Consider the following 26,380-nt stretch of genomic DNA (forward strand, 5'->3'; position numbering starts at 1 on the left):
CTTAGGGCTTGCTTTGCTCCTGTCCGTGTCCAGCTCCTTTGGTGCCTATTGCACCATGGGCTCTGATTTCTTTCCCTTTCCCCAGAACATCATCTCCTTTTGGCTTCCTTGTAAACTTTCCTTGATTCTCTGATTCCAGAAAAGACCTAAATGTCTCCATGTGCTTATCCGAAGTGATTGATCCCTGAGATTCTTGTAACCTTTATTTCTCATGCCCAAGCCCAATTGCACTGTCCTAACACCAAACAGCAAGTCCAAGAGGGGTTCAAACCCTCTCCTGCCCCATGCAAACTTTCTGGCTTGAGGAGGAAACAGCTCTTTTGTCTATCATTTTTGCTGCTGCATGTGAATGTACCCTCTTTTAAAATGTTTTTGCTTGAAGACAAATTATTATAGAGTTTTCTGAGCAGACTTGCACCAATTTCATTTACTTCTGCATGCTCGAGGACTGATCCTGGAACTGAGCTGATGCACTGTGAGGCAGAGTTATGCCTGGTTCCTCAGCGAAGTCTGTCCTGGTGTTGCACAACGCATCTGTTCTTGGGGGGGCTGTGCGCAATCTCCCATCCGGACAGACGTCTGAGCCTGATCCTGCTGGAGTGACGTCAAGGGCTGCAATACTGTACCTCGTCCTGGCACTTGGCTGCTGCAGCAGCTGCAGGCGCGCTGGAGGTTGTGCAGCTGCTGCTGCTTCGACCTGCAATTAATAGGTTACTGACAGGCAGCACGGGTGGCCCTGCAGCTCCGGAAACCTCTGACTGGAAGCAAATGGTAGTCGCTTTTAAAAGGAGGATCCTCGTGTTTTGACCTGTGAGCAGGGCAGTGGCTGGGATAAAACTCCAGCAAATTTGCAGCCTTTCTTGAGGTTGGGGCTCGGGCTGGCACAAGCGAATGCCTTTTGTCATGGAGCTGCAGCAGCCAGCACCACAGAGAGTGCCAGTAAATCACTGGCCTTGGCTTGGTGCTCATCCCCGTGGCTCTGATTAAGAGAACAAGAGTACATTATCTACAAGCAGCTATTGTGAATACTTGCTGCTGAGGTCTGTTGAAGGCAATAGTGATGGATAAAACAGCAGTCTCAGCTTGCACCCAACCCACCATGGTGGAATATAAGGGTGGCGGATACACTGGCTACACCTGACTGCAGCAGGGAGATCTCTTGGAGCTGCGGGGAAGGAGGAGAGCCACACATCCTCAGGGCAGCCCATGCTTCCATCCCTGCACCTTGAGGCACCCAGGCCTCTTGCACTCCCCAGAAGCAGGGCAGGAGAGCTGTGAAATGGTGTTGAGCAGGAGTGGATTTGCTGGGACTTCCTGGCATCATCACAAGCATTGCCTGCGCCTCACCAGCCCAGACTGATTCCAACCCCAAACTGGAGAAATGATGCTTCTAAATCTTTCGGCTAGTCAGCTGAGTGCTGGCCCAGGCTAAGGTCCATCTTGACAGCTCTGCACATAGGTCAGAAGGAAAGAAAAAGCGACTGACGGTTTCAATTTTTATATGAATGCCCACGCACTTCTTCAATTCTTCTTCAAAGCTGCTTACAGAATAAGATCTGCTCCCAAGTTTAGATTTTGGAAGTATCCTTAAAAAAAATCATAATTTTGATCTGGAAACAGGACTGAGATAAGTCTTGAAGGTAAATATTTAATTACTGAATCAATTTTAATGAAGATCTAGAGTTTGCAGTTGATTTTTTTATCCCTTGCAGCACCAACCAGTGAAATTCCTGGTTAGTACTGGTGTTGCTGTGGATCCCATCAGCAAATAACTTATAATTGTGATTATAATTGACTTTGCATGCTAAAAGTGAAAAACTTGACATCCCAGAACCAACGTGCTTTCTGTGTTCTCTCATCAGTGACAGCTATTTTATTTCTGGGGGTAAAAGCAAAACTAATTTTCTTTACTGGTCACCCTAGCGAGGTTGCAATACTTCGCAGGGCAGCAGCTAGCCTGTATTTACCTTAGGGGCTGTGATATTTAGACAGGAATTCCGTTGCAAAAGGGAATTACAGTGGTGAACTTTAGCTAAACCTGGCAAGTTAGCATGACCAATACTTGACTGTAATAATGGAGTTGATACTTATTTATTGATAGGAGCCATAGTGCTATCTAGAGAAGCCCTACTGCATGCATTCATTCGTGGGATGCACACAATTAAATACAGACTTAAGCAAAAGCAAACAAACAAAAATAGACCTAAATGCTCCCCAACACTGTGCGAAAGCAGCCTTAGTGCCAAGGGCTGGTGCTGCTCTGTGTCTCTGCAACAAGTAGATCCCACATCCACTTTGTCAACAATTGGGTGATGTGAAATGGTTTAGAACCTTTTTTATTTTTTTTTATTATTATTATTTTTTTTTTTTAAAGGAAACACTGAATTATCATGTCAATAAGCAGAGGTTATAGAAGACTGAAATGGTTAAATAAGATATGTTGCTCTCCCATGCAGCGATGGCAGGTCCTTCCTGCAGGAGCTGCCACATTCCCTGTGACATTGGCACAACTCAGGTGTCCTGAAGAAAAGGCTTTGTCATCATCTTTTTGCTACATATTCTGCACCAGACAGTTAAAATGCTTTTTATGAACATCAGTTTGTTCAGCGTCAAGACTGTTATCCTCAGGGAACCATTGGAAAAAACGAGGAACAAGGAGATGAGGTGAGTTGCTTCTGGCTATGTAGACGTTAATTAAATAGGAGCAGAGTTGGGAAAGGACATGCTTTCCTCCAAAGCAGTGTTTATGGGAAAAAATATATGCCAATGATCTGATTTCAGCCCTTAGTTATTTCTTGTGATGCTAGTAGAGGTGAATATTTTGCCTAGGAACACCTACAGCATAAAAAAATGTGTGTTTTTAGATCACAGGATGCATGACTAAAATTTCCCCAAACTTTCTGACTAGTCCAGGGCTGGTGCGAATGAAAACACTTCCTATGATCATGTCTGTATTTTGGGGAAGTATAATCCAGGTCTGCATCTGTGTTTTCTTCATTGCTTACATTGCTACTAAGGATTCAGTAGATGAAGAAATAGAACATTACATCACAATGGATCATTTTTAAATGAGCAGTCCCTCTGGCTTGTTTATTTGTTTGTTGTTAATTATTCTGTTGAGAATATCTGCTCTGTGACAAGCAAAGCAGTCAGCTCTCAACAGCAGCGAAATAAATCTCAGTCCAGGGCAAAACAAATTGGGAAGAAGCTCCAGAGAGTGGTGCTATTTGAAATAAGTTGAAGTATTATTTTGAAAGCTTGCATGGAAGAATGGAGTTTTGCCAGCTATTACAATTGGACTTCAGAGTAACTGCTGAGTGGGTAATTATTCCCCCAGGAACACGGGAGTCTGGACAAATGTAAGGCAGAACAAGAGGGAAAAAAAGTGTATGAAGAATTAACTTTAGAAAACAAGCTAGAACATTAGTCACAGGAGGGATATAACTCAACATTCATTTAATGTTTATTTCTGTGATGAACAGAAACGTTCTTAACCCCTGTGCTGAAGCAGGAAATAGGAGTCTTCTCTCTTCTTGAGGCAGCTGGAACTGCTTTATTGAAGTTCATATCTTTGATAAGAGGGTGAAGGGGAGGATAAAGAAATGTGCTGAACGTGCTGCAAACCCAGCAAACGGGCCTTGTGCTTGGAGCAGGGACAGAAACCACCTGTGGAGCTTGTTGAGATACTATGTGGTATCTATTGTGGTCTTCAGTGTCTCCCCCAGTGTGAAGATTGGGGCAATATCCCAGAGTTTAAAAGCTAATGTCCCCCTCTCCATAGGAGTATTTCCTCGTGGTCTGTCTGCAAGGCATGGTCCCATTTGCCTTTGTGCTGAGCAGCACCTCAGCAGCAAGGAAGTAATTCAGCTCTAGTGCATGTTGGAGGAGCTGAAATACAATGGCAAAGAAAACTCAAAGCATGTGAGATGCTTTGGGTTATACAGTGCACTTGTGGTAACTATTGAACTGTAGACTTACCTGTAGAGTGTCCACACTCAGCTTTTGGGATTCCTTGCTCCCATTCTGATCTCAACAGCAGCAATTCACTAATCAGTCCTCTTTCTAAAGCAGGACCAGTATTGCTTTGGATGTTTGGCAGTTTGGAAGAAGATGGCTGTAATTCTGGTGGCTCACAGTCAGGTGGTGCTGGAGAAGAATGAAACTTCACAAAAGCATCGTATCCATTCAACATTGATCATACCTAAATGGGCCACACGCACTGAGCTGAGTGTCTGGAGTAACATCACAGTCAAAGGGTCCAGACCCCCAGCCTTAGATCTCCCCAGTTTTGTGGACTTTGGCTTTGTCTCATCTCTCTAACCTCCAAAGAGACTGACTGAACCTCCCTGCTGTGCTCTCACCACATCTCTGGCCAAATGATGGGCTCCCACTTGCCTGTCCAGCACTGGTCCCCCCAGGCACATGCCTGTTGGTGTTGCAGTGTTGCATTTCTGACCTGTTGTTGCTCTGTGACCTGAGCGAAGGTTACCAGTGTTTTTGTGTGGACTCTGTGTTTACTATTTAAGGTGAGCAAGAGGCTCTGGATTCCACTGGTTGGGTCATCCTCTCTGTTTCCCAACTCAATGTAAACGGACAGACAGGCAAGGTAGCTCTTCCTTGAAAACCTTCAAATTCTGTTGCGATGTGCCAGTTTCTGGCAGACTCAATACTGGCAACACACAATGGATACAACACAGTCATAGTTGTTCAATTTTGTAAACGTTGTCTTCAAAAGGACCATCTTCTCTTACCACCTTGAGCCACTTGCTTGGAGTCCTCAGCACCAGGCTCCTGCACAAACACACCCAGCTCTGGCATATTCCTTCCAGGAGAGGGCAGGGGAATACAGTTTATTGCAGATCCACTCCTGAACAGGAGCCAGGTTTAGTCATGTCCCAGATCTTCCTGTATGTCTTCTAGTCTATTTTGCTTTCCTAAATGCAGTAGAGAGGTAAGTGCTGAATCTTGAAGTGAGTCAGTGGATTTTGTCACATTTGCAGACCTGCCTGTTCCTGAGTCATCTTCACGAGGGACAGCTTGGGCTGTGCTGCTCGCCTTGCTCTTGAACCTCTAGGAACGAGCCTCATCTGTCACATTGGAGGCATCAGCTCCTGCGCAGCTTTGGGACCAAGGCTTAAACAGCTGAGGCCCAGCTCTTCTGCTTCATATCATCACATCAGGGGAGGCAGTGATGGGACAGCGTGTCTGTCACTCACTTAGCACACCCGTATTCCTGCAGGAGATGGCCTGATTCCCTTGGCCGTTCAGAATAGTGCAGCTCTGCTCTTGGGTGTGTTTGACCACAGATTAAAACCCAGGAGGTCTGCATCGAAAGCCAGGTTTGGAACGGGACCTGGTTAAAGATGGTTTGGAAAAATAGCAGCCAGAAAGTCAGCTGATATTTTCTTTCTCAGTATCTTAATGAACAGAAAGTTTGGGAGAAAATCAGAAACTCTTGCCAGCTCTCCGCAGTTTTTAATATTCCAAAGGGCATTAACATACAAAAATCCTAAAATGAGTTTCTTCCATCTTATCCCTGCCTAGGCCTATAACTCTGACTTGAAAAGACCACATAATTTCCAAACTAGTTAAGGAAAGAAAAAAACTTATATGAAAGAATCAATAAACTGTTGGCTCTGCAGCACAGATGCCCTTGATAGGCCAAAGAAATGAAGCCCTGAGATTGCTGTTGCCGTTTCCACCTTGTCCTGCAGAACCACAGTCAGGGATAAACATATTCTTTGTGTCAATATTTCTGTAGTACCGAAAGAACTTGCAGTCCTTATCTGCGAGTGTCAAGGACTGCCGAGTTAAAGCGATCGTAATGTTACTGGAGAGTTTGACAGGCTTGGGCACTTGCCCTGGGCTGTTACTGCTCCGGGGCTGAGAGCTGCAGCCCAGCAAGGCTCAGTCGGACACTGCCACTGGCTTTGTGGCAGAGGAACGGGATCTGTCTGCGTGTGGCTGGTTCAGGAAAATCTCCAAATAGAAGCTGAACTCTTTAATTTTTCTTCGCCTGATTGTTTTTGCTTCTCTCATTGGGAAAGACCGGCCTCGATTTGTAAATCACATGGAAATGTGCAAGTAATCAATTCCGCCTTGCTAACCCTTCTGCCAAGCGGCCGGTTGGCTCTCCAGACTGCTGACAGCTTGCTGCTGCAGTAACGGGAATAGCAGGGGCTGGGGCAGAAATACCACAGGTGACCTCTAAGGCAGCAAAGCACTTACCCTGTGCAGCCCAAACCCTCTTTTTGCCCATCCGTGAAGCTCAAACACTTTCCCTTCCACTCCCCTCAAAAGCGAGAAGCCATTTGTAACGCAAAACTACAAAAAAACTTACAGAAGATGGGAAAACCTGAGGCAGGAAAAAAAATAATCAGTTTTGGTACAGCCACATGTGGAAAGGCAAAGTGTGGGCAGGGTCAAACAAGCCTGAGGTGCAAACTGCTGAGCATGGAGCAGCCTTTTGCTCCCTCTCCCACCTTTCCTGGTGCTGTGCTACGTGGCACAGCAACTTGGGAACAACTTCAGCCCGATTTTTTTTTTTTTTTGTCTTTACAATGCCGTGCTATTATTATCCCCAGGAAAGTTTTAAAAGCCTTGAATGCTGAGCTTTATTTGCCTTTCCTGACTGGATCTTTAGCACACAGCCATCAGACAAAGGACAATGGAAAGTGCCTTAACTTCGCTTTAGCCCTGGTGTTTGGCGGGGCAGTAGGAATGCCACAGAGGCTGTCTGAGCAGGGGAACCAGTTTGACTGAAGTTCTCTCCTGAAAGGTGGCAAAAGAGACAATGGAAATTCCCCAGGCTGGACCAAACCATAGAGGTGACAACTGGTTTTTAAAGAACTTGGTGACCAGCTGGACAGGGAAGGAAGTCACCTAGCAATGCACAAAAAGCATGGGGCAGGGGAAAAGGTCAGTGAGCATGGGCTCAGTTTTGCTGCAGTACCAAATAAAGCCACCGGACAGAAGAAAGCTGAAGTGAGACATCGGTGACAATGGCACAAAAGATCATCCCCAAAAGCCTGCCCCAGCCCAACAGTCATTGCTGGTTCTTGTGAAAAGTTGGCAGCCAGAAGTGATCAGAGGATAAGTCTCAATATGTGCATTTCTCCTGCTGTTATGCAAAAGCTCACAGTGCCTCCAAAACCTTGAGCAAAGCTGAGATGTGTGCCAATTTGCTTTCACTGTCATGGGGCTCCAAGGAATTGATCAGTAAATCAGTTTGCAGCTTGAGAGGTTCGTTCAGTTATCCTGGATGGATGGAGAAGAGGCTGGCACTGCCACTTCAGCTTGTAAATCTCAATTTTGGTTTTAAGCCCAAAAGCAATTCTATGGACCCCAGAACCAGGAATGTGATGTGAGGCCTCACAACAGGCTCTGTGCGAGGAGGAAAAAAAACTTCTGAGGTAAAATCTCTGCTCAGAAAAGATGCTGTAGAGGATGAGGCTGTGGGCATCTTTCACCAAGGATGACCCCAGATCTGGGCTCCACTTGACACCAGCTTTTGCATGCTTTGTCATTATTCTGTTACATGGTAGTGGGTTAGCACAGGAATGAAATTGTTTGTGCTGAAATGAAATATCAGAACTCGTGCCTTCATGTATCCTGTTTATTTGTTTTTAGCATGTCCTTTGTCTGTCTAGAATTTTTGTCTGGTCAGAAAAAAATGGACTTTGGCTATTTGTCCAGGGTGTCCTGATGTCCAATAGCCTGGACAGAGCAGGAATTTCTACAAAATTGCTGGACCTCCAGAAGTCCCCAAGGCACAGCCTCTGCACAAATGTACAAGAACTTTCCTGAAGTTTCCCAGCACAGCTGATCCCACATGCATGGCTGAGGGCATCAGGACATGTGCGAGGCTTTTGGGGCATCCAGAACCTGTCACACGGTGGGTGAGTGAGCTCATGTCAGGGGTTCATCCTGGATGCCCTGGACTCATCTCCCCTGGCAGTATGTGTTGCCTGCATGCATTTTAATTATTTTTTTTTTTCCAGGGAAATCTCCAGGAGAAATATAGAGGCCCTAGTTACACTTGCATGTTTATTACCATTGCATTTAAACTCCAAAGGATTGCTATTGCCTTGTACTGAATGGGTATGAAGCTCTGTAGGGTTCTGCATGTAGTTGAAGTTACTCCTCCCTGAGTGATGATGAACTGAAGCTGTGTATATTCATCCCGTGGGTGTCCTTGGGCTCAGACTCACAAGCTCGTTACCTGGTTTACCAAATTGCCACCTGCCTCTCGAAGTGACTGGTCCATAGCAATGGGAAAAAGACATGGATCCCTCCTCTGTCTGTGTGCAGCCTCACAGGGCTAGCACCAGCACAAGGGGCAGCGGCGGTGCACATCTGGTTCTGCTGGAGCCCTCTGGAAACACCAGCCTCTGTATTTGCTTCAGTAAGAGCTGAATGCACCCAGCCCTGTGGGATACTGACAGGGAAACAGAAAGGTTTTGAGCTGGTGAAGTGGAAGCAGCGTGAAAGCAGAACTGGGACTGGTTCGTTTCCATGTGAGTAAACATGGGATTTCCCTACCCCTTCTGTGACCAAGAAAAAGTTGGAAATTACTGTAACTTAAATCTAAAGAAGTTGTCCAAAATTCAGAGCGAACACTAATGTGTCCCAATGCATTTCTAGGTCATAATGATAACATTAAGACTATAAATTTGGGTTGTGTTCATGGCATTAAACATTCTGAGGTAGTTCTGTAGCTGCACAAACCAGCAATTGAGATTGCAATAAATCCAGCCTTGAGGGTTTGGGATTTTAGCTATATCTAAATCAAATCCTTTGCATTGCATTAAGCTAAACTTCACCTACTCAGGGAACAAAGGGGTAGAAAACAGTGAAACAAGGCTTGCTAAAGATCTATTTGGGGTACAAATATTCAAGGCCAGTGTTTTTACCGATGCAATGCTTCTTACATCAGTGAAGTTACACTAATGCAGAATTTGGCCCCAGTGTTTGTATATAAATATAGTATGTAGGAATCTGATGAATGTGCACTTATGCATTATTCATTGAGATACAGGAACGGAAGAGCGGGGTTCCTGCACGAGAGCAGGACACAGCGAGCGTGTGCGCACTGCTCCATGCTGCAAGCTGAAAGTCAGCACTGCGCGTAGGACGGCTGCAAGGGCACCGAGCATCTGGAGAAAGTGGAAATTGCATCTCTAATTCCTCTGGCTAAACCAAGGGAAGGTGAAAACCTCACTAATCTCTGATAAAGCAAACTGAGTAGAATAAAACTGGCTGAAATGAGAACAGCCTTTCCACTTTGTTGAGACCATTCCTGCAACCCCTCAGGGTTTTGCCCAGCCCAGCTTGGCCATTGCATCCCCTCAGATCCTTAGGCACTGGGTACTGCCTGGGCACCCCCAGGTCCTTCAGCTGCATCTGTTGGGGCTTGTCTTGCCTGGAAGTCCTTTTGGAAGAGGCTGTTTAGTGTTTGCCAAAGTGTGAAATCTGCTGCTAGCAATTCTGAAGCAATGAAGACTGAGGAGAGTTTTCCTCTTCAAGGCACTGGGCTGGAGTTGAAAAGAGAATAGGCTGTGTCTTGGTTCTACCACAGACATTTGGTTCAACCGCCTGTGCCTCAGTTTCCCCATAAATTCATAAAATGACGTTAATGCTTCATTCTTCCTACAGGACAGCAATTTGCAGCCCTGAGGCCCACGGTCCTGCAGCATCAGAGTGCAGACCTCAGAAAGGTGCCCAGACTTATCTCACTGGGCCAGCCCAGCCTGCGCCTTCCCAGGGATCAGAAAAATAAAAAAAAAGTGCCTTGAAATATCTCTGATGTAGTAGGGAAACCCACTGCTGTGGGAGCTGGCAGCCCTGTGCGTCCGAACAGTAGCTTCCTCGAAGGGCTTTACCACTACAGGTGTTAAATGTGGATCCTGATCCCCCCATGATATTGCATGAATATTTGCATATATAAAACTTGTAAAATTATGCATAAATTACAAATTTATGTATAAATGTGTAGATTTATGCATAAATTATATTTAAATTGTAAATGTATGTATAATTTGTGTATATATAATTAATGTATATGTACCTGTATATATATCTATATACACGCTAGTTTGTATATACATATATGCATACATACATACTAGTGTATTTAACCAGTGTGTGTGTATATATGTGTGTGTGTATATATATATATATATATAACCGGTATATATATGTATATATATAGCAAATGTATATATCCATGTATATATGTAACTAGTGTGTGTGTATATATATATTTAATGAGTGTATATATACATATATATGTAAACAGTGTATACATACATCTATATACGCTCTCAGACATATGGTCTGATTTTTGGGTGGTCCTGTGTGGACTCAGGAGTTGGACTTGATGATCCTTGTTGGTCCCCTCCAACTCAGGATATTCTATGATTCTATGATATATGTAACCAGTGTGCATGTATGTAGTTACACAATAAGTGTATATGTATGTGTATATATAACAAGTGTACATATTTCTGTATATATATAACTCGTGTATATATCCATGTATATATGTAGTGTATATATGTAAATACAAAAGTGTATATATGTAAGCAGTACATATGTATGTATAACGAATGTATATATATGTACACATCCATGTACATATACACTGGTTATATGTATGTAACCAGCGCATATATCAGTGCATATCAGCCCATACATAACCTGCATATACATACGGACACAACGCACATACAGGTGCATATTCGTGCACATACCCCCCCCCGCCGAGCCTCTCCACGCGTGCCTACAGCCCCCCACATGCTAGCACGATGGAGGACACCCCCCATCCCCAGCACTCCCCTTCCTACCCCCCCACAAGCATCCAGCGGCCGCGGGCACGCCGGGGGCCGGGCTCCCATCGAGGCCGGGCCGGGGCCGGCCCCCGGCGCCGCGGGGCCAATGGGGGCGGCGGAGCGGGGCGAGCCTCTCCCCGGCCCCCCCGCCGCCGCCGGCCGCCCGGCCCGCGGGGATAAAGCACTACGCGGCCCGCGCCGCGCTCCGCACCCGCGCAGCCGCCTCCCGGGGGAGCTGCGCCCACCGCTCGGGGCTCGGATCTGTCACCGGGGGGTGGGCTGGGCTGGGGGCTACTACGCTCCCGGGGGGGGGGGGTGTCTCGGCCTTGGTTTTTTAATTTTTCATTTTATTTTTTATTTTTATTTTTTGCATTTTCTACTATATTTTTGCACCGCGCTCCTTTGCCTTTTCGTCGTTGCTTTTGCATTTTTCTGGGTTGTTTTTGCCCCGGCTCGGCTTGCAGAGGAGTTCAGGTGAGGGTTTGCACCGGGGGAGGGTGGGATATGGCAGCGGGGGGGCTGCAGCAGGGCTGGAGCTGGGCAGTGCACAAGGGGCGGTGGGGGGGTGCGCTGCTCCCGGCCGGGTGGGATGGGGGGGAGAGCTACCAAAGCCTGCTAAAAAAATAGAAAAAGGATCAATAAAATAGGGGAAAATAATAACAACTTAGCAGCGTTGGAGATCTGGCAGTGCCGGAGTGAGGGTTGTGTCCCCCCCCCGGCCGCTGTCACCGCGCGGTGTTTGGGGAGTTTGGTGCCGACACGGGGTGCGTGCCGCTCGTGGAGGCCGAAGTTTGGGTCTAAAGGTGGGCACTTTGCAGAAAACGGGGAGAAAACAGGGCTCTGAGGAAGGTTTTTACAGCATTCCAGAAGCAGTGGCGTTGAAAAAAGCCAGGGAGGCCCCTAAATGTAGCCCCCCCACCCCTAGTGTCCGATAAGCAGTGCAGCCACCTTGCAGCAGGACTGAGCGTCAACGGATTCCCTGGCTCTTGGATCCTTTTTTTTTTGTTTTTTAAATTATTGTTTTATTACCTCCCCATGCATTTCCATTTGATTTCTTAGAAACGCTGGCCCTGATTCACTGCCCAGTTTATGGCTCTGTCTGTGGAGCACGAGTCAGCCTGAACAGATATTAAATCTTCCAGGGAACAAGGGAAAACAGTAAACAGGTTAGTCCTACACTAGAAAGAGCTGTAGCAACATACATGGGAAATGACTGTCGGCATATCTGAACCCAGGTACTGCTGTGTTATCTGTGCTGGGAAATGGGTCCCCGTGTTGCAGCAAGTTCCCGGGACTTAACATTTTAAGGTTATTCTGAGACAGAATATGCCTTCTCTCTCTGTTTCCCTTTAAGCTGGTGATTAGACGGACAGATTTTAAGCAGAACAACATGTTTCTGGCAGAAGGGACATCATAACAACCTAGGGAACTCTTAAAAGTTGGAGCCCGTCGCGTTGCCGTGGACTGTTGAACAGCTGCTCTATTTCACTCCAGGAGCGGCTGTTTTCCAGTGGCTCGGGCACTCAGCTCCCTGTATAGGTGCTTACATTTCTGACATGTTTTCATCCCTCCCAGGGATGAAAGTGCTTTATGTAAACAGCATCATTAGTTTTCATAGCTCGCGTAGCCTTGGCTTTTATTTATTTATTTATTTTATTTTTGTTTTTTAAGCTTCTGGTTTTGGCTTTAGACAAAGTAGGGATGAAAGCCTTTTAGTTGTTAGTCTGGCCTTTAGGATAAAATAGAGCCTGGGCCCGATCCCGCATTCCAGGCATTCCCCAAAATCTTCTTGGCTGCTGTGCAAGTTTTGCGAGCGCGCAGAAAGCAGCTCTGGCCCGCGATGTGCCTGGATCTGTTTGCCTCTGACAGTCCCCTGTCTTCTCGAGACGACTCTGGTTACACCAAGTGACATTGCTCCTTCTCAAAAGCGATGGGGAAATGAGCGTGCTGCCTGGGTTCTGCTGAGGTATGTTGCTCACAGCAGCTGCTAGGGCTCGGTTGTTTTTTTCCCCACTCTCTTTTCAGTCTCCATTCAAAATAAGATTTAGTTTTATTCCCTGTGAAATCCATGGATATTTTGATATGTGGCTTCCCAGTTCTTGCAGGCATTTAAAGAAAACTTGAGCTTTTTTTTTTTTTTTTGCCTTTTTTTTTTTTTTTTTGGAAAACCTTGCCAGCTGCTCTGAGTGCACGCTCATTCCCCGTGCATGCAGAGCACGCCAGCTTTTCTTAGAAAAAACACGTCGTGGTCCAGATTTCACTCACAGCACTGTTCTTCAGCAGTTGAGCTGGAGCAATGCAGACGTACGAGGGAGGATTGGAAAGCAGCTAAGGGCAAGAGCTCCTCTCTGCCTCCTGTGTCACAAGGCAGTCACCCCTTTCTGGTGCAGGCACGAAGTGAGCTGCCGGGGTGAATTCTTACTGGGAGCAACAAAAACTTCTCAGAAACAGACTGGGTTTTCTGTTTCACATCGCTCAGTTCTGTGACTTTTGCCTCAAGGGAAAGTTCCTCCAGCAGAGTTTGTTTTTTTTTTTTTTACTAAAAAAGAGACGTCATGTGTCTTAAACACGGCTCTCCTGGCTCTTCACTTTTACTATAAGAGATTATTATAGTCTGAGGTCGCAAAGCAGAGCCACTAACCTCTGTTTGAACTTCCTCGTGTTCAGCACATGTGAGTATTTTGTTATCGGGTCAGAGGCGTAGCTGCCTGACGGGCTGTGCAAACCAGGAAAATGCTGTCTTACTTTTAAGTTTCTTTCTATCAACCTGTCTCTGTGTCCTCGTGTGCGTATAAGGGAGGAAGCTGTGTCTTTAAGAAACATAGAAATGTGTGGTATTTTTTTCCTTGTTTCCTGTGAAATATTAATAGGTGCTGCTAGTGGGATGGAGCTCTTTAAGGGTGTTGTGTGAAGCATCTCGCGCCACGTTAGGTGCTAAACACATAGATGGCTTTTGATTTTTCTCCAGAGAAGGCAAAGACGGGCAAATTCTGGAGCTCAGGCAGCAAGGATGCTCAGCAGCAGCAATAACAAGCTTCCCCTTCCCTGCACAAAACTGGGAGCTATTGACTATTCATGGCAAAACGTCCAAAGCGCAGCGGCAGAGCCTGTGGAAAATGACAGCGTGTAACAAGCTTGACTGGCATTTCCTTCGCGCTGGTCACATGCCTCCTAATTCACACACACACAAAACCTCATAGGCTGATCAAATGACTTCTATCTCTGCGCTCCGCATACCTTCCACAGAAAGAGTTGTTTTATTATGCACATATACAGCTCTGTTTTCAATCAGTCACCTTGAGCGGATGACTGAGAGCCAGTGTTTGCTCCGTCCGGAGGTCTCTGCAGTCGCTCTCTAAGGGGCACAGTCTCCAGCCCGTAAGCAATTTTTTTTTTCTTTTCCACCGGGGTGGGGGTGAAAAAAGAAGAAAACAAACCCACAGCTTGTCCCTCCTGCCTCCCCAGTAATTGTACTGGGAATTTTGCTGGGCTTAACTGGGAAAGCACGGGATGTGCCTGGCTGCGCTAGTGAGGTCAGGTTTGGCCGTGGTGTCTGCACGGGTGGCAGCGGGGTTAGGGCTCACAGCGGGGTGTCCCCACGGGACACTGCCCCTTTGCCACCTCCACATGGGGGAGACCGGGCACAGGGCTGCCCTCCCCACTCAGCAACTGGCACGAGGCTGGGGTCAGCTCATTCTCCGCCACCAGAGAGAGACGGGAGCGCAGTGATGGGGTGAAAGCAGCCACCAGCTGCCTTGCCAGGCCGTGGCAATTAGCTCAGCGCCGTGCCAGCCTGATTAAGGGCAGCGCAGGTGACGATGACGTTGGCACACTGATTCATTACATCTGGAGGGGAAAATCCGCCTAGTAAATGCTGAAGCACAGTAAATATTCCTGGCTCCTGACAGATTGATCCTTGCATTCCGCTGATTAGCCTATATTTGTGGAACGGAGGAAGTTAAAAATAAGGTTGGTGGAAAGCTACAAGATAAGGAAAGGATTTGCATTTTATGGACACCAGCAGTAAACTTGATTTTTTTTTTTATGGGTGCTAAAAATTTCAATACTTTTTTCTTTTTTTACGCTCTCCATTCCCTTCTTTGGCTCTCAGTTTCACTGTTAGGTGAAAGCCTGCAGTATATTTCCTCTGGCCAGTAATATTCTGGAAGGGAGCTGTAAATCTAGAGTACACACGGTTGTGAAATGGTTTCTGAAAGAATTCTTTTGCAAATATGTGGTGCAATCCTGCGAGGCGCTTAGGCCCTGACAGTCCTTTGGGGGTGGTACAGACGTATTGCAGCGTGCAGCAGCATGTGCGCACCAAGGCTGGATGCTTGGGACTTTCCTGCGAGCTAGAGGGCTTTGCGAGGTTTAGTTCGTGGAGGTAAATGATTAAACTGAGTTCTGACTGCTGCTGTTTTGTTTCCCTGCACCCAGGCTCCCACCTGAACCTTTGCCGCGTGGTATATGCTGTTGGGATACCCTAAGACATCGCCCAGGAATGGTGGATCACTTGCTGCCTACCGATGAGTCCTTTTCATCTATGAGGTCTTCTCTGGGATACTTTGGGGACATGACGGCAGGGGTGAGGTCCTACCAAATGCTGCCTTCTCCCCTGTCAGAAGATGACAGCGACTCGTCCAGCTTTTGTTCTTGTTCCAGCCCGGACTCCCAGGTTCTCAGCTCCAGCTATGGGAGCACGTCCAGTGCGGAGAGTCAGGACAGCATCTTAGACTACTTGTTGTCCCAGGCATCTCTGGGGAACACCGCCATGTCATGGTGGGACAAAAGGAGACTTCAGCCCATAGTCAAAGAGGAGTACTTTAGGTTGCCTGAATTTGCTGTGGATATGGAAGACTCTGGACCATTTCAGCCCACACTTGAGGAAATTGAGGAATTTCTGGAAGAGAACATGGAGCTGGAGCTCAAAGACAGACCTAAAAGTGAGACCAAGGACTTGAGAGCTTGCAGCCAAGTTTCTGTTGCCTCGCTACAGCAAAAAGACCATGTGTTACCCAGCGCTAGTTTAAAAGAGAGTAAAAACGAACAGTTGAGCAGCTCCACGGAAGGTGGCCAGGCTTCAAATGGAGGAATGCCCCTGGAGAATGGGATACCAGTTATGCTCCAAATTCAACCTGTACAGGTCAAACAGGAGTCCAACACCAGCCCTAATTCCCAAGGACCAGCACAAGACAACATTAAAATTGCACAGCTCCTAGTCAACATCCAAGGACAGACATTTGCCCTTGTGCCCCAGATAGTTCAGTCATCCAATTTGAACTTGTCCTCTAAATTTGTCCGCATTGCTCCCGTCCCCATCGCCGCCAAGCCAATTGGGCCAGGAGGCATGATCCAGGGTCAGACGGGAATCATCATGGGTCAGAAATTTCAAAAGAACCCTGCAGCAGAACTCATTAAAATGCACAAATGTTCTTTCCCTGGTTGTACCAAGATGTACACGAAAAGCAGCCATTTGAAAGCCCACCTGAGGAGGCATACAGGAGAAAAGCCTTTTGCGTGCACGTGGCCAGGTTGTGGATGGAGGTTAGTATTGGGGTGCAGCAGGGTCCTGTTCCCCTCGCCCTTTTGCTCGTTTCACTGAACTTTCTGAGCACTCTCAGTGTTTGCACTCATTTCTGAACAGTTTCTGTTCCCAAAAGTGGCTCGGTTTGTTTGAGAATTTGAACTTTTTTCTTACTATTAGGTAATCCAAGGGCTTAGAAAAATTAAGTGGCAGAGCATCACCTGCTGCCACCAGCTGTATGAGTGTCTTTAAAGCCCATTATAACTTATATTTCATTCCAAGATGGTTAGATTAAGCCTGTTACTGCAGGCAATGCCTTGCAGTCACATGGATCTGGTTGCAACACACCAGCTGCAGCAGATGCTCAGCTGGTACCAGCTGAGGGCTGTAAATGAGCTGGGTGGTTTAGGACAGAGTCATGGTGTGCATAGCTGTGTGGGGTTCCGGCTGCGGGGGGGTTAAGCATGATCAGCGAAGGGCCGTGTTATATAAATGCAGTTAAGAAGAGCATTTTGTGCAGTTTTGTAGAAAATGCACTCCATCCTGTTCCTTCTGGAAATGCTGGCACTGGTACTCCAGCCTGCTCTGGGTTTTGTTCTCTGCATTGATTGAGAAAAACGCGTGGGTGCTGCTCAAAGTTGCAAAAAGCTGTCAGATGTAACAACATACCCAGAAGGCTGAGATGGAATTGAGTGTTGCTTGAATGGAAGATTGCAGGTTTGATTGAGCAAAACGTCTTGTACAGGTGATCTCTACAAAAGTAGAGGTGATTTTTATTATTTTTTTATACCAGTAGAAAGCATTAAAACTTTTTAAGAGAAAAAGTTGAAATTTTTTTGACAGAAACTTTGATGGAGGCCTTCATCCCTCTTTCCAATTAGCTGTGCTAATAGTCTGCCTGCTGGCTAGTGTTAATAAAGAGCACCGCAAATTATGATGGGAGCAAAACATAGTCTTAACTCCCTTGTAGTAAATTAAACCACATTTCTTTCAAAGAATATCCTGCAGAGCTTCAGTGAGCAATGGCTAATGAGGAAATGGGTGGTGATCATGGGGAACAGACAAGGTAAAAAGTAACAGGAGAGCGTTGAGTAAAAATGCAACTATGTGAGACATGCAGCAATTAGAGATGGCTGGATTGGTTTGAGGGAAAAGGTTAGAATAGGGCTGAATCCTCTGTTTCCAAACTGGACTAGTTTGAAGCCTCTCGGGGGACCTGGGGGGATCATTGCAATTGATTTCTTTGGTGATATTTTTTTTCCTTGTTTCAGTTTGTGGTGTTTCTATAAACAGGCAGGGATTTTCTTTTCATTTGTGCCTGTGGCACTGCTGATGAGCTGGGCTCAGGGGCTGCTGCTGGAAATGCACTGAAATTAAAGCTCCCTTGTTCCCCGGTTTGTCCCACCAGGCGCAGGCGGTGCGGTTCCTGGCCTGTCACAGGGGCACTGCTCCTGTTTATTCGGCTGTCAGAGTACGTGCGTGCAGGCAGCAGATGTGCCTTCTGCCTGCGAACGTGCCTGTAGGTGTCGTGTTGGCTTTCCTCGTGCTGGGATGTGAGCAAAACCCTCGTTTCCGTGGCAAATGCATGTGGCACGTGAGAGTTTGGGTCTGGTCCATGCCGAGATTTATGCCAATGCTTCCGGTGACTTGTGTGGCTCAGGCTCAGGAGTCTGAAGCATTGCCTCTGGGTGACCTCTAGCTCTGTCTTCCCGCAGGGCTGCTGCTTTCCAGGCTGCAGAACCAGAGGGAAGCATTTAGGGAAACGCGTGAAGCAGTGAGGGAGGGATGCTGACTTGGCAGCCGGGTGCCTGCTGCTGCAGCACGGGGTGCATCGTCGGGTGGGCCAGGAGATGTGCTGCTCCAGCAGCACGGAGCATCTGCACCTTTTGCTCTCTGCCAGCCAAACCCCTTAAAGAAGAGGAGCCCACTAGGGATGAATTGATCCCGTTATCTATGAGGAGTTTCTCCTGTTCACCAGCAGCTGCTGGGGGAGCTGTGCAAACTCACTTTGTCTGCTTGTCTTGTGTTCACGCGGCACAGGCAGGTACCTGGCCCCCAGCACCCCCAGATGTCAGCAGGGCATCCATGGAGGTGAGAGGGGAGGGAGGCATCTCCCGGGGAGCCCTCTTTGCTGCTACCTAGGGCTTCATGCATCCCACTGCCACACCAAAGGGCAAACCCAACAGAGCACTGAATTGCTCAGCCCCCTTTCATTAATAAGGTGTGTTTACCTTTTCCAGAAGTGCAACAAGAGCTGTGGTCTCGCATGACTTATGTCAAATGCATCCAGACTCTCTGTCCTCTCCCAGTTTTGTATCATCTCAAATGAATTTAAGCACCGAAGTGCTGCAGGGCTCTGCTTCCCTCCCTCTTTCCCCCACATTCTTGTGCTTGTGTATATATTTTTCACCAAAGACACTTGAGATCTGAGCTCGCTGAAGATGGTCATTTCGAAAACAAAACAAAGTGTTGCCTAGCACAAGGCGGCTGAGTGGAGGGGATTAAAGCTCGCCCTGCTCACTGGGCAGCGCTGCCACAGGGAAGCTGTGTGCTGTAACTGCACCAGGGCAGGGCTGTGGGGGGGCTTCGCCAGCCCCCAAGACAGTGGCAGAGCCCTGGAGGAGGCTGAATCCTCCTTGCTGGTGCCCTTCTCTGGTGCAGGGAGAGAAATGTTTCCTGCAGGGTGCGGAGGAGGTGGTGAGGAGTGGCCAGTGACCCGCTGAGTTTGATACCCCACTGGACTGGCTGGCTCACTGATCCGTGCCTGGCCAGCTCGTGCCTTTGGCAGCCACTGGTTCTCTGCCCCTCAGACATCCCCACCAACACACGGGGCTGTGGCACGGGCTGGCCCGAGCAGCCATGCTGTGTCAGGAGCCACAGAAGCTCTCGCTGTCCCTCCCCTGGGCAGCAGTGCCCAAAGCTGCCCTTTTTCCTAACACCTGCAGGGTTAGGCCAGAGCGTTTAAGGGCCCTGCGCATCCTGGGGCTGGGAGCACTGCCTGCAGCTCGCTCTGCAGGTGGCAGAGGTTTGGCTGGGGGGGTTTAGAGGCTTAGGGCAGGTCAGGATGCACGTCCAGAGCCTCTCCTCCGCTGCAGAGCAGAGGTATAGCCTGGCTCAGCCCAGTAGCTGGTGGCCATGGTGGGGGCCATGGAGGACCAGCTGAAGTGATTGACCTTTCCTGCCCTGTGAGCCACGTGTCCTCGTGTAGCCAGGAGCCACAGGACACGTGTCCTGCACACCAGGGAGCTCTGAGGTTTGTCTCCAAGGGAGATGCGCTTACAGGTCCTGTGGGGTCCCACCAGACAGGGGGATGAAGCAACTCTTCCAGTTGCTGTGGGATTGCCTGGTTCTTGGGGTGTTTTCAGCGCCAGAATGTGCTGCAAATATCATTTCACCATGGAGCCAGGCCGCCAGGTCTTCCCGGCTTCCTTGTCCTAACCTTTGCGTTGTTTTTTTGTAAACACACCGATAGCTTGAGGTTTATTTCTGTGGGCTCGTAAGTTGATCTTTCCGTGACTGCTGGGGAACAGTATTGCAACATTCCTGCCTCTTCAGCTAAGGACATCGTTATGAGGCAGAGTGTATTTTTATCGGATGAACTCATCCGAGCTCCCAGGGTAGGAGCAGAGCTGCTTGTTCCCAATGTGCACCTCCTTCTCCCCCACTCACCATGCGATTCCCATTGAAATGCACTTGTGGAGCTCTTGTGCGGGATTAGCCATGTGCTACGGCACTTCTGTTGCAGATGGTGACCTTAACAGCCAAGGACATGGGACAAAGCAACCCAACCACATCTGGTTTTACTCCTTCCCTAGATGATAAGGCAATATATAAGAGGGCAGCTCTTCGCAAAGGAGCTTTCCTCTTGCTGCTCCCTCTTTTCCTTGACGTGGTTGCCATTGCCATCACTGGCAACTGGTCTATTCCTAGTCCTGAGTCCCTCTGAGACAGCCTGCACAGGCAACAACCTGCTCTCTCCAGAATGTTGCCAAATCCCATCTGCTTGTAGCTCTGCAAGACCATCCCTCCAGGGATGTGGCAGTGGGACCTGCTCGCTGCTAGAGACAGGAGAATCTCCTGGCCCTGCTGCTCCCAGGTCCAGGACATGGTTTCAGGAAGCCAAGGCTGGAAGGAGAAGGGGTGTTAGAGCAAGCAAGTCTGCAGGTCCCAGAGGTGAAAAGAAGCTCCTGTGGTAGCCTTTGTGAAGATGCATCCCAGGCAAGGAATGGCTTGGTGGCTCCACTAGAGCACCTGCCTTTTGCTCTTGATTGTAAATTTGACTCTTTCACCATGGAGGTACCACAGCAAGGACAAGGCAAAAAAGTAAGAGAACAGGTGAAGGAATCTCCCCTAGAAATGCCCCTGGGGGAGATGCATCCACACCTTGCCCAGGGCAAGTATTTGCATCTGCTCTGTGCTGGCTCTCTCAGGGTAGCAGCAGCAGGCTGAAGAGCTGTGGGAACTGAAGGAGCTCTTCCCAGCGTTCCCAGTGCCTGTGCCCTGTTCTGCAACTAGTGGCGGGAGATCACTGCTAATTAAAACCTTTATGTGGAAACTTATTTTTCTTGCATGAAGGACTTATTCATAGGAGCCCAGCAGTCCTGTTTTTCCCCTTTCATAAAAATAGTGTATTCACCCGGTTGGTGATGTGATATTTTGCTCGAGAAGGGCACATTTTTCTACATGTTCTTTCCCCCATTTATTCCACTACTGCCCATGACTTCATTTATTTATTGTAAATAAACAGCTGATACCATTTCTTGCAAGCTCGCTTTCTGTGCTGCTCTTTGTTACTGTGCTGGCAACAAAACACTTAATTGCCCTTTGTCAGGCAGCAAATTTTTTGTACCCATCTGGACAGGGCTGTTTTAGCATGACAGTGCTAATTAACCCTGTGGCTCCCAGTCATGTCCAAGCTGGAAACAGAGCCAGCCCTGCTGCCCAGACCAAAGGACTGGCTGATTGGAGTCCAATAAAGCCTATGAAACTAGCAGTGGGATTTGGGGATTTTTCTGTTGAGGTGGGAAGTGGGGAATATCTGAAATTAAAATGACTCTGAGAGACAATTTTGGTAATTAAAGTCCCCATCTTGATTTCAATTTGCTCTTGAAGTATCTATGCTAATGGCCATGGGGCCCACCTGGATTTCAGCTGTTACAGCCCTGAGCATCTCTGGTACTGAGATGCTAATTGCTCTTCATTTAGCCTGCAGGAGCATGTGCAAAGGCTAATTTTTCAGCTGGATCTGATAAGCCGGATAGCTTCTGGGTAACTATATCTGGCTATTATCTGGAGCTCATCTCAGATGGATGTGCCATAGTGCTGGTGGGAGCTTGGAGCAGACCTCACCTGTGGGATGTTGGTGGTTACCTCTGCTTGGCTTTGCAGGAGGGAGGCTGTGGGACTGGCTCTGAAGGGGGCTATGATTGGGCTTAGGGCAAGGTTTCTACAAATGATGCATCCATGCATTGTGCCAAGTTGAGTTTACATGGGATGAGGTTGTGAATTGTGTGTTTTCATTACTATTGCTGACCTCTGGCTGGGACCAGACTGGCTCTGTCGTGTGTCTTGGCCCTTTCAGTTTGCATATTGGGCTTTGCCACAAGCAGTCTCTGAGTGGCCTGAGGGGAGGTTTGGGGGCTGTAAGAGAATTTATTCATTTGTCTGAAAAGGCCTCTCTTCTCTTGCAGGTTCTCCAGGTCAGATGAGCTGTCTCGGCACAGGCGCTCCCACTCAGGGGTGAAACCCTATCAGTGTCCCGTCTGCGAGAAGAAGTTTGCTCGAAGCGACCACTTGTCCAAACACGTCAAGGTGCATCGATTCCCCCGAAGCAACCGCTCCGTCCGCTCCGTGAACTGATCAGTCCCGCTTTCCCCTTCCCGCTCAGCCGTCCTACAGCAGCCGATGACAGCACTTTGCTCACTATATTTCTAGTGATAATTTATTTGTCTTCACACAACAGTCAATGCTGTTACTTGATACCACCATGTCTGAGTGTCCCATGTCCTTTAAAGATGATTTGAGAATGAAGTTCTTTTTGGGTCAGGGGAGGGGGGTGTTCTTCCTTTTTTGTCTTTTCTTTTTTTTTTTTTAAGGATGTTATTTTCCTTTCCTCCTATCTTTCCCTTCTTTCCTGCTGCTTCTTTTGGAAATTACAGTGTTTTATTTTTAGCTGTTTTCTGCTGCACATGAAAATGTAAGAGTTGCTTGCAGCTAGTTAATTATAGCCCTGGCATTCCTGAGGGCTTTGCTCATGTACAGGCCATTCATTGTGAGTTTTTATTAAGCTGCTCTATTTGTCCAGTTTGGAAACAGCAAATTCCTTTTGAAATGAAAACAACTCCTTTGTTTTTGGGTTGCCTGAGCCAAGGATTTGTAGGGGCTGGCCATAGGAGGAGGAACAGTGGGAGTCGGGGAGAGGGAGAGGCGAGGCATGGCAAGCGCTGCAATGCACCCCAACACCTTTCTCATTTCTCCAGCTCACATTTACCTTTTCCTCGGTTAGGGCTATATATAAATATTTATGTATATATATTCATACATATATATATGTATATATTTAAGCAAAGATATATCCCAAACAAACCCAAAGCTCAGGCTGGGTAAAATGGCTTAACGTGGAGGCCTTTTGGTGTGGCTTATCGCGTACCATGTGCATGCTTTTCCTGTCCTGTGCTGCCACTGAGGGTGAAAGGATGCCCACGCATCAAAGGAAACGCTGCTTTCCTTTGACTGTTTGGAAGCATCCACTGTCTTTAGCAGAAGATCTGTTGTGTAGAGTGTAAAGCAACAGTAAGCTGTTTGTGAGAATGGCTGTGCTCTGCTCCCATCTCCATTCCTGTCCTCTTGTGTGATCCTGGAGGAGAAACCCCAAGGTGCCCAGTGGTCCTGGTGAGCACTGGGCATCCCGAGCATCCCCTGCCCACACTGGCTGGGGCTGAGCCTCTGTATCCCTGACCATTTGTCAGGGTGTGCCAGTGACTTGGGAGTAAGGGGAGCATCATGGCCTGGTGGGACAGCACCAGGAGATCTTCTGACCCAGGGTGAGCTTCAGCGCTGAACCTTCCCTTACCAACAGCCATGTCAGAGCTCCACGCAGCTGGGCTGGGCAAATGGGTGAGAACAGTAGCCAAAAGAAACAAATTCGTATGGTAGATGGCTAAGAAGGGAATTTAAGCAAATAATCAGATGGTAGCAGGCAAGCAACTTTGTTTGTGTTTCTTCTTCTTGTTTTGTTTTTCCTTTTGAACTCTGGCAATTGTAAGAAGCTTTAGAAGAAAATAGAATTCAGTAATTAGGAACGATTTTATAATGGATGTTGCATTTTCTTTCCATTCGCAGACAGCATCTGTTTGTCTTTTTGTTGGCAAAATGGGAAATAGATAACTGCCGTCCTAGTGCTAGGCAGAGCAGGAGCCCGTGCTGTGTAAGAACAGCAGGTCTAGCTAAAGCGAATGCATTCCTTTTGTCCTCTAGAAATTAATATAAATGAGCTATCATCTATTGACTGGTTTATATCACATCCTATGAATGTATGTAAATAAAACTGTACATAGATGCATATCTATATAAAATATCTTTTAATAACGTATCAAAATTTGTGTAAATTGGAAACAAAAATACCTATAAAGCCAGTGTACATAAGTTACAATTCTGTATATTTTCTTTTGTTCTTCATAAAATATATTTACTTTGACAATAAAATGAAAATGGAAATTTTATATCCCTTTTTGAAATTATTATTCATCAATTTCCTTTGTAGCCAGCTCTGTAATCAAGAAAGTGGTTGAAATCAAGTTAGTGCATGAAATTTTGATTCACCTGGATGTAAGTTTTCAGGTGCTGAGTAACAGAGAGGTGATGGAACAGACCTCAAACCGCCTTCAGTTTTTCCTCACCTCAAAACTCTTGGGAGGTGCGAGATGTTTCACCGGAGCTCTCACGCCTCGCCTGGCAGCCGCTGGGCCCCGAATGCCTTCTTTGGTTTCTGACGGCTGTGGAACAGGTCTGCAGCTGACTATTAACCTCAGTCAGATTGTGGTTAATAAATTAGAGCGAGCAGGTTTTGAGGAAATTCAAGCTCTAGGGGCTAGCATGAAGAAGGAGGGCTTCAGAGTCAGAGATTGGGATGGTGACTCGCTGTGTGACCCAGGGCAAAGGGCTCTACTGCCATGTGCCTCAGTTCCCTGTCTTGTCAAACGGGGATGGCAATTCATCGTGGTGACACTGTGGGACTTGACTGCTGTGTATGCGATCCTTGGATGGAAGGAGCATGCAGTAAGACCGGTCACGGGATTAGATTGTGAAAGAATGGCTCAGCATGGTGGAGGTCTTGGTGCCAAGGCGCTTCAGTTGGCTCTGCTGCGAATCCCACATCTGAAGGAGAGATGTGTGGGACCTGAAGTAAGAAGCATGCCTCAGGCCTGAGGATAAGATTCCCTGTCCTGCAACAACCATTGCTTCCCATGGGCAACAACACAGGCACGAACACGATAGTCTTGTGGTTTGCAAGCTGGGACATCTCTTGCAATATGCTTTCGGGTGCTCGGCCTACACTGGAAGAAGAAACCAGCAACGTTATTGGTGTCCGCTTCTGAGTCTCTATGGGAGCAATGGTGCAGCGGGTCCAGAGCTTCTCCCAGCAAGAATCACACTGAGACTAATGGGCACTTGGTGATTAAAGCATTTCCCTGAAGTACAGCCACCAAAACATGCCAGCTGATGAGCCATGGATCTCCAGACCTTTATTTTTCCTAGAGCACTCCTATGAGCCTGGCAAGAGGACTGAGGGACTTGGCAGAGCAAGCTCTGGTCACTCTGTGGTGTTGTTACCTCCTGAGATGTAGCCTGAAGACCAGAGTCCTAAGGACAGCTGCTTTAAGAGTTCTAATTGCATAGAAGCTTTAATTAGCAAACCTGCACCAAGAGGATCTCCGATTCCCTTCTGTTCTCACCCTACAGACATTATGCATTAAACAAGTTGCTTTATTTTAACCAGTGTCTCAGTCTCCTCCCCATCTCCTTTGGAGTTCTGATATTGCTGTAATGTTGGGTAATTCACCCTGCAAGGTACTTGGGGCAGAAGTTGTTATTTCTTCTGCAAGTGGCAGTACTTACAGCTGAAGTGGAGTAATGCAAAATACCCACTCTTGGAGCACAGCAGTGCAGAAATCTTAAGATCTAAGCAATGTTTTAGCCTGGAATATTGTCCATGAAACACTTATTCTCTCTTACTTTTTGTTTTCCTTTTCTAAGTACAGTTTCTGTGTGTGGGGTGTGTGTGTGTGTGTGTTTTTCTGTATTTTTTCCCTAGTTTTAGATACTTACCTGTAGGGAAATATAAGCTTATCTTAAAGTTTCAACATTTTGCTCAGAAGAGCGGTGTCATATTTGCTGTGAAAGGAGAGTTAATTCTGCATGAAAAGTAATGGTATTTTCAGAAGTTTGTCACACACAAAAAAGTAGAAATTAAAAAAAAAAATAGTTTGGGGTGTTTGTTTTACATGGAATTACTGGCCTGCCTAGGCTGGGCTGTAGGTCTTGCTAATTCATGAGAAAAAGGTGGCTTTGCCTTAAGCCACCTGAAGATAAGCATATATATAAGTTCTTTGACGCTACATCTGTAGATAGGTTTATCATGTCTTTGTTTTGGCAACTCTGCACAGCATGGCATCATTATGCATATACCTAAGTCTCATTGACTTAAAACATCTCTAATTGGCTTTCTGAGGCATGAATGGACACCTGTGCAGTGTTACAGCCTTTGTATAATGACTGCGAGCCAGTCCCTAACACTTGTCAGTGCTCTCTATGATTCTGAATGGTTTTACTGGCGATTTCTGGCTGTTTATAAACTCTTCATGAGAACTAGTGGTGGAGGAACAGTTGTCTGGGAAGGTCATTCTCAAGGTAAGGACTAAGTGTAAGGAATAAGAGTAAAGTGACGTTTCTGTAAGGTGACCTGACTTCTATGACCTGTGGCTAATCAGAGGGCAATGGAATGATGTGTCCGAGACCACAGAGCAAA

At 47.1% G+C, this 26,380-nt stretch overlaps 1 protein-coding gene and 1 long non-coding RNA gene across 6 annotated transcripts; both read left to right on the forward strand.

Moving 5' to 3' along the window:
* The first annotated feature begins 2,388 nt into the window (after positions 1-2,388).
* LOC309881704 lies at positions 2,389-9,897 on the forward strand. The gene is made up of 3 exons (XR_014318171.1): positions 2,389-2,664; positions 4,072-8,516; positions 9,038-9,897. It is a non-coding gene; the product is annotated as an uncharacterized lncRNA (long non-coding RNA).
* A 1,103-nt stretch (positions 9,898-11,000) lies between these two features.
* KLF15 (KLF transcription factor 15) lies at positions 11,001-26,122 on the forward strand. 5 transcript variants are annotated; one of them, XM_082767822.1, is made up of 3 exons: positions 11,001-11,303; positions 15,267-16,373; positions 22,044-26,120. In XM_082767822.1, exons 2-3 carry the CDS (start codon positions 15,331-15,333, stop codon positions 22,210-22,212), a joined length of 1,212 nt encoding a protein of 403 aa, XP_082623948.1. In that variant the 5' UTR covers positions 11,001-11,303; positions 15,267-15,330; the 3' UTR covers positions 22,213-26,120. The 5 variants fall into 5 exon arrangements, with proteins under 5 accessions (XP_082623948.1, XP_082623951.1, XP_082623950.1 ...); XM_082767825.1 differs by lacking the exon at positions 11,001-11,303 and adding an exon at positions 11,868-11,995 and having other exon boundaries at positions 22,044-26,122; XM_082767824.1 differs by lacking the exon at positions 11,001-11,303 and adding an exon at positions 12,368-12,795 and having other exon boundaries at positions 22,044-26,122.
* Positions 26,123-26,380: the final 258 nt, after the last annotated feature.

This window comes from Aythya marila (assembly GCF_965140915.1).
Source record: "Aythya marila genome assembly, chromosome: 10".
Lineage (NCBI taxonomy): Eukaryota > Metazoa > Chordata > Aves > Anseriformes > Anatidae > Aythya > Aythya marila.

What these genes read in the sequence shown, in the direction of transcription:
- KLF15 (XM_082767821.1), top strand. An exon ending in TGGCCAGGTTGTGGATGGAG is followed by an intron (nt 16,374 to 22,043) that starts GTTAGTATTGGG and finishes CTTCTCTTGCAG; the next exon opens with GTTCTCCAGGTCAGATGAGC.